Below are 7,598 nucleotides of genomic sequence, written 5' to 3'. Positions count from 1 at the left end.
TTACGAAACTAGATGATAGAGGAGGCCTGGGGACGCCGCCTCGACCACGGCCAGGACCACCACCCTGACCACGACCGCGACCACGGCCTCGATTTGCGACCTGGAGGTCGTGTTCTTCAGTGGCTGCATCTGGAGCAGGCCGTCGACGGTTGGGTGGCCGGCAACGCGTGCGACGCCGATCCGAGGACTCTGGTTTCGGTTTTTTCGCTGCTGCTGCCTCGGCAGAAGCACCTTCTAGAGAAACCGCTGGAGCGCCTTCTAGAGAACGCGCTGGAGCACCTTCTAGAGAACCCGCTGGAGCGCCTTCTAGAGAACCCGCTGGAGCAGCAGCAGCCGGAGGGGAAGGTCCGTTTTCCACATTTTCTTCAGCATTTTGAGAAGACACTGCAAAAACCACATAAAACAAGAAGTATATAAATACAAGTTAGAGTGTTAAAAAACTAAATCGAAGAACATACTTTTCAATTAGCCGTGGCCACACGGGGCGAAAACTCTAGCGCAAACGAAAAAATTAATGCCAAAACATTTACGCTTGCCGTTTACATGCTGTCAAACGATTATAGGTCCGTGGAGCGTAAAACCTAGAGTAAAAGCTGTTTGCAAACGGAAGGGCTCGCAATATGTTCTATTTGTGGTTTACATTGATAGATAGTGATCATTGCTAGTGTGTTCAATCCTTTTCTTCCACAAAACGATTTTAATTTCCTCAACCCGGCCACGTAAACATATCGAAGCGTAAACGATTTGGCATTAATTTGTAAATTTGCGCGCAAATTTTCGCTCCGTGTGGCCACGGCTATTCAAGCTGTTTTCCGGTTTTCACTTGACTTTCCGCGTCGAATTCGCTTCAAAACACGTTAATTCCTGCAAAATTGGGTGACCCCGCGTCCGCACCAAAACTCCGTTTGGCAAACCGGTTTATTGATCCCGGTTTATTATAAACGATTGTTATGAAAACTATGAGTAAACTGTTGGGAATTATCCGAAAACTATCTCTCTGGTTTCGCTAAATTATGGAGTCTAAATTTGGGTGCTGAAAATGCGTACACAAAGGAAAAACAATTATGCAAAATATCGGCAGTCTGGACGCGAGGTAGCAAATTTAAACCGCCAATCGCTAATTAGCTCATGTCATTAGCGTCAAACCGCTAAAATTTTGGCAACAAGTGGAAATCTATTGGAAAATCTGGTAAAAAATTGAATTTTTCCTAGTGAAATTAATTTGTATTCCTAGTTACCTAGCGGACTTTAGCCATGGAAAACATCATGCAAGTGAAATTCAATTTCGTACAATGCACATAGCGTTTTCCTGCACATAGCGTTTTCCTGCACATAGCTCATCCAGCTCAACCGGAAAACCTCATCTTTTCCTGGTGAAAACAATGAATGACCCGGAAAGCAATCTGGTTGAAGGGCCTCCCTCGAATCATTCTTGGCCCGTTGGACTACAAACTTCCGGTCCGACAGCAGCGGGCCTTCCGGATCATCCTTAAGAGCTTTAAGAGTAGATCAAAGCCGGATAGGGTGCGCTCCCTCTTCGGTTTAATCGCTTAGCAAACAGTTGTGGCCGCGGCGTGCTCTTCTTCATCCTCTTACGCAGCGGTTACTTCCTGATCGCCTCTCGATAGTGGTTCAAGCATCAGAGAATCGCTGTCGTGTAGGGATTATCTGCAAATTGTTAAATCGCTAACAAGGTTCGAGAACAACTATCGACAAGAAACTAGTATCTAGTAACTATATTTTAGCCGTAATATGAATATGACAATGCGGTCATTTAGTCATGCAAGGCACGCGTGGCCACTTGCGCAACTCCTGGCCACCATGACCAACGGAATAATGCAATTTTACGATGATTCCGGGGTTCCGATAGCATATGGCTTTACACGATTTTTGTAGCTGGAAATTAAATTAACTTTGAATTGAATTGAATTTTGAACTAACTGAAACTTTATTCCTTTTTCGCAAGAGTAGCCGGTTTCGCCAGCACCGATTGCGACATGAACGCGACCTCAAACGATCGCTGGCACCACGAAGAGGCAGAACAGATCATGATGGATTGGATTGAAACTCTCGCCTCCTGAAGGACGACGTGTCCGACAAAGTAACTCGTCGTTTGTTTCCTTTGATGGCATTCCCATGTTTGGTACTTTTCGCTGCATCCATGTTAGGACTCGTGAATAGTTAGGTATTCTTTGACTAACGATCTCTATCTCTCAGAAGGAAGGGTTCACGCCGCTTATTGGAACCTTCTTGACACTCCCGTGTGGCTCCCGGTCACTATGCTGTGGCCTCTTCAAAACATATATAAGGACGGACGAGCTGTATGTTTATTAACAGCTAATAACTAACAAATAATAACGGAGTAGGACATTTGCTTCACTATCCATCGCCGTATCCCGGGCTTGTTCGGTTGTGTGTAAAGTTCACCGTTATCTATCGTCTTTATTGAGGTGTAGCGTGTGCCGTTGTTGAGCCGCATGCCGTTTTTGCGTGAATGCCGTCGTTGTTGGCGAATCAGTGGGGCTTAGCCAGTAGTTGTGCCCAGCCTCCAGCTTCGTAGTCTGGTGCAGTCCGCGATCCCCGGCCTGATGCCCATTCGTTGGTCGGTTCATTGTTCTGTTCGTTGGACCTGTTTAGCGACCTGCTTTATCCTTTGAATAGATTGGGGCTTTGAATAGGATAGGACGTTGGGGCCTCTTCCTTGGAGGAGGCTGCCGTTGATATTTCAACGCAAGCCTCTGTGGCGAGCGTCGGTCTTCTGCTAAGACGCTTGGCCATTCCAAACAACAAACAAATCTAAACATACTAAGCAACTAACAGATAACTAGCTTATTGTCCGTCATACAACATATATACTAGGTCAGGGTACAATACCGTTATCATTCACAAACTGGAAGATACCGGAGAGGAAGGGCATGTCCCGAGCAGCCAGGATGTCGTGAACAGGAGTCGTATCTGATTTACCCATCGACCTTACGTTAGCAGAGGGGGTCTGGTAGCGTTGAGCTCAGGATAAGCCCATAGAAGATGGTCCAACCCTCTGAACCCGCTACCACAGCTACAAACGTTGGAGCTTACGATCCTTATACGATGCAGGTGCGCGTCCAAGACATAATGGTTTGACATGAGTCTCGACATCATGCGAATGAACGCACGACCTACATACAGGCCTCTGAACCAAGGCCACCGTGGCTTATGCTTGGCAAAATGAATCCTAGCGAATAAGTTAGCACTGGGCAGAGTGCTGAAGATTTGTTTTATTTTGACTTATAAATCATTACGATCATTAGCGAGTTGGTTTCAACGGTGTCAGCACTGATCATACTGCAATGCGTAACTTTGTCATGTCCAGCCATTAGTTAAAGAAGCGGAAAGTGAAGTAAAAGTTCGTTCATCAACCTTCCAATGAAAACCTTCTGGGTACTTCGCCTTCCAACAACATTACGTGCGTACTTGAAACCGGTAGCTTCATCACCGTTACTGGGAATGTCCTCTGGCAAAGTATCCAGGAGACGCGAATCATAAAAACAGCAAACCTTTCAAAATGTTCAGCATACCGCTTGGGATCTAGGCAAAACATTCGTCCGTAAGAGGATTTTTTTCTATTAAAAAAAGGTAATTTACTTTTAATCCGACAAGTATTGCAGATTAGAAGATGAAGCTATATGGCTCGGGGTAAGAACTTGAACTTGGTAATTTTTCATATTTCATTTTTATTGTATTGTGCACTTTGACCATTCAATTATCTTTATTAATTTTTCCCATTTTTGTGTTGCAATGGTTCAATACATAAGACTACATCCAATGAAGCAGTGTAGGGATGATTGTTAAATTTTGCATTATATTTTTTATGGTTTATTTTAATTTAAAAAGCATTTAAAATACGTTAGTCATTCAGTAAGTGAGTTCCGATTCTTCAAGCGAAAAGGGAAACGCGAGAATAGGATATGCAAATTAGTACTAGTGTTGGTTTCTGTTCAGTTTTTACAGACAATATCCCGCAAACGACAACGCCACATCGAACAAGTATCGCTACGTGTGATTGTGATGAACTTGAGGAAACAAGATACAAATGATATGCTTTATCAAACAAAATTCGCCAATTTTAGGGAAACAGGAGAACACGAAACAATAATTCACCATGATATTAAAATCTTCGCTTCTTTATTCAATACAGCCACTGGCAGAAAGGCAAATTCGATAAGGCAGAGACCTCGATCGAATGACGTTATGTCCTTCATGCATACCTTCATACTAGCAGCCTTGAGCTACTATTTCTTAGATGACTAGCTTCGTTCTGCAAGACTGCAAGAATAAGGAGATCAATAACAAATTAATTTCAGATGCAATTAGGCTTCAGCTAACCCTAGCTGGTAACCGATCATTCCCCATCACCACCATCACTATTTATCACTGTTTTTTTTTTTATTTTAGAAACCCTATATATCAAGGAAGAATGGTGAGCAATCATTCTGGCACCATCAAATTCACAAATAAGAAAGGATGATCGGCAATCGCCCTACCTATCCGTGGACGTAGTTCCACTTTGGGTCATTTGTCCAAAGAAGAAGTACAACGGCTCTACGTACGTATTCATAATTCGTCGAAAGCAATCGGTCCAATAGTCTTTCGCAGCCAGCACTCCGAAAGCTTATTATCTGTTTTTATCGTTTTAGTACAATCTTTGCGAGGTTTGCCATACACCATTGCTACTACAGAGTATTTACAACTACTACATTTATTAACAATTTCTACAATCATGCATGAAGTTTTGGAGTACTGGACGCACAGAGATAAAATGTTGCAAATAATTCATTGGACTGGATTAACACATCCGAAAAGTTATGCCCAAGTTGATCTGCCTTGTGTGTTAAGCGACGATAAGTCTACAAACGAAATTTACATGTTGGCTCAATCATCGTGCGTTCCAACACCTCCGAGTCTCAATTCACTCGTTGATGTGAAACATTGCGTTTGGTAATTTGAAGGAACTCTGTTCATAAAGAGACTATTATACATACAAGTAGTTATAATGATAGAATTTAGAAACAATGACAGGTTTATCGAATCTACAAGATAGTTCAACCGTTTAAGTTTAACCAAAATTTCCGCATCTTATGATAACAAAATCCAACATCAGGCAAGTTTGTACAAAAGTTCCGCATCGATTATAAATTGTAAAACTAGAAAGGCAATAAATTGTGTTATAATTCCATAGAAAAGTATGAGAATAGGATTGACAGAATGTAGAAAACCAGACAACCAAGTAATGTTGGATGAAAAGGGCAAACTTAAATATGCGTCCTTTTGGTAGAATCGTTTTGAGTATAATAAAGTTGTTAATTGTCTTAAGTATGAGCAAGTGCAGGTCTCGACAATACTTACCTTTAACATTGCTGCTTTAGTTATCTATAATCATACCGATCTTGTTATAGAGTTTAGTAATATTTTATATATTTACTTGTCACGGTTCCAAAAAACGCGTGCTTTAGTTTGTTGAGCGCATATAAATAAAATATTGATACAGCGGACAACATATGAAACTGATAAGCGGTATATATAAGGTATATACAAGTATATTTTTATTACGTTAATATACGTTGGATTCCGTAAGCTTAAATTGTTTCTTTTAAATACCTTCGAAATGGTTGAATTGAATTGAATTGAACATTGATTGAATTTTGATTAATGGAAAAGAATGGATTAATAAATTTTAATTGGTTCGTGCAGTAAATTCTATGATCATTTCATCTACAAAAGTTGTTTTATGCTGTAGTCTCTGCTTCTTATCTCGCACCAAGTTATTAAAAAAAAGATTAACTTTTTCATGAGTAATAGTATCTGTAAAAGAGTTAGCGATTTCGAAAAATAGCAAAATAACATTTTTGTAGTCCCCCAATAAAACTGTCGCTTCTTTAGAGAGTCGTTTGAATCCACAATAAGAAATCAAAAGTCTTGTAATATAAGAGTCAATAATGGCTGTGCAAACTTTGCTGTTATTTTTCTGATGCGGATACTTCTTTTGAAACTCTTTAATTACCAATGCCCTGAAATTGATATCATTAGCTAAGTCATTAATTGTCGTTAGTTCTGTAAAACTTTTTATGGGAAATTTGATACGAAACGGTATGAGATTTGATTGCTCCGGATTGGATTGATCTGCCTCCGGTTGCTCCGGACCGGATTGATCTTCCACCGGATGTTGCAGATTGGATTGTACTGACTCCAGTTGCACCAGACAGGCGGACGATTGGGTTCGTGCGAAAGCCTCGCGATCCACAATAAAATAATTTTCTTCCGTCTGGATTAGCCGCTGCTGAAGCTCTACATAAGCTGATCGCAACTGTTTGTACCTGGGTGTTTCTGTTCTCCATGTTTCAATTAAAATCTTAAGAGCTTTATCACGCTCTTCTTCAGTTTGTTTCAGCTTCTTTTGTACAGCATCGATCTCTTCACGAAGGGTCTATGAGAATAGGAAAGCAAATAATATAACTTCTCGAATAATCCTAATTTCTTTCTCCGGCACTTACTCTGATTAAAGCTTCATAATCTTCACTTTGTTCAGACATTTTTGGAGTTGAACAACCACAGGAAATCCGGGGAGAACAGCAGTTTGGTGTGACAGGCGGTCGGAAACAGATTCAATTAGAAATTATTCAGATAATGGAATTGATAAGGAAACACGCCGAATGCTAAAATAGGAAAAATGGCGCCAACATCCTATTAACAAAGGGTATGCAATATGGCCGGTTAACCCCATTAACAAAATGTATATGCTACCGGGTCTGTTAACGCTTAATAGACCAGTCGCCCGAACAATTTCGGGTCTATTAAGCAATAATAAGCCCGGTTGCATACATTTTACATACGGGAATGTTTAAGCGGTCACTTAGCGGCCAAATTTATAGGCCTGTCATACAAAGTGGCCGCTTAAACATTAAGGTCCGAAGGTGCACCACCTCTCTATATAAAACAACTAGGACTGGAAGTAAGATCTGGGTTTTCTGGATCTGGTTTTCATGCTCTGGGATACTGTTTTCTTGTTTAACTGCGAAAAACGTTGTTTTGAATCAACAAGGTGTGTTTGATACAGAGCGAATCGGTTTTTCCCGCTAGGGTTTACGCTTCGTGCGGCGTGGCCTGAACGTTTTCAAATTTTGGAAGTTGCACTTTGAAAAGATCGCGGAAAATTTGCGGTTTCCCGCCGGAAAAAAAAAACACCAGTCATTGCAGGGGTGGTTAATTAATACGGAAAATATAAGAAAAGCAAGTAGGGAAGCCCGAAGTCGAAAATTATTTGTCGGTAAAAAACCAATATATACACCTCAACCGATTCGGTAGGCTAACCGATTCTAATTGCATACATTTAGGGGCCGAACATTTCAAAATTTGGCCGTTAAATAACCAGTGGAATGAACAAGAACCTTAAACATGAGATTAAATCAATTTATGGTGCGAAAAACTACCCAAATATTATCTTTCGACAGTGAAAATGTAATGGCATCTCCCTCCCCTCTTCTGTAATAGTACTATTTAACGTTTATAATGTATTTTTCAAAGATATTTAACTGAAAAGGTGTGTATGTTTTTGGGACAAT

The 7,598-nt window shown here is 40.8% G+C and overlaps 1 protein-coding gene across 1 annotated transcript; it reads right to left on the bottom strand.

Annotated features, from left to right (window-relative positions):
• Window positions 1-5,605: 5,605 nt before the first annotated feature.
• On the bottom strand, window positions 5,606-6,826 carry LOC125957841 (uncharacterized). The gene is made up of 2 exons (XM_049690830.1): window positions 6,531-6,826; window positions 5,606-6,463 (listed from the first exon to the last, which is right to left on the bottom strand). The coding sequence occupies exons 1-2, from the start codon at window positions 6,567-6,569 to the stop codon at window positions 5,714-5,716; spliced, it is 789 nt and encodes a 262-aa protein (XP_049546787.1). The 5' UTR covers window positions 6,570-6,826; the 3' UTR covers window positions 5,606-5,713.
• Between the last annotated feature and the right edge of the window lie 772 nt (window positions 6,827-7,598).

The sequence above is a fragment of the Anopheles darlingi genome, chromosome 3 (genome assembly GCF_943734745.1).
Source record: "Anopheles darlingi chromosome 3, idAnoDarlMG_H_01, whole genome shotgun sequence".
Lineage (NCBI taxonomy): Eukaryota > Metazoa > Arthropoda > Insecta > Diptera > Culicidae > Anopheles > Anopheles darlingi.
The sequence above is the reverse complement of the archived record's forward strand: the minus strand, read 5'-3'. Positions and strand labels throughout refer to the sequence as shown.

Excerpts from the sequence above, each read along its gene's own strand:
- LOC125957841 (XM_049690830.1), bottom strand. The coding sequence starts at position 6,569 with ATGTCTGAACAAAGTGAAGATTATGAAGCTTTAATCAGA. Across the intron at positions 6,464-6,530 it reads ATTATGAAGCTTTAATCAGA|ACCCTTCGTGAAGAGATCGA; the intron begins GTAAGTGCCGGA and ends CTATTCTCATAG.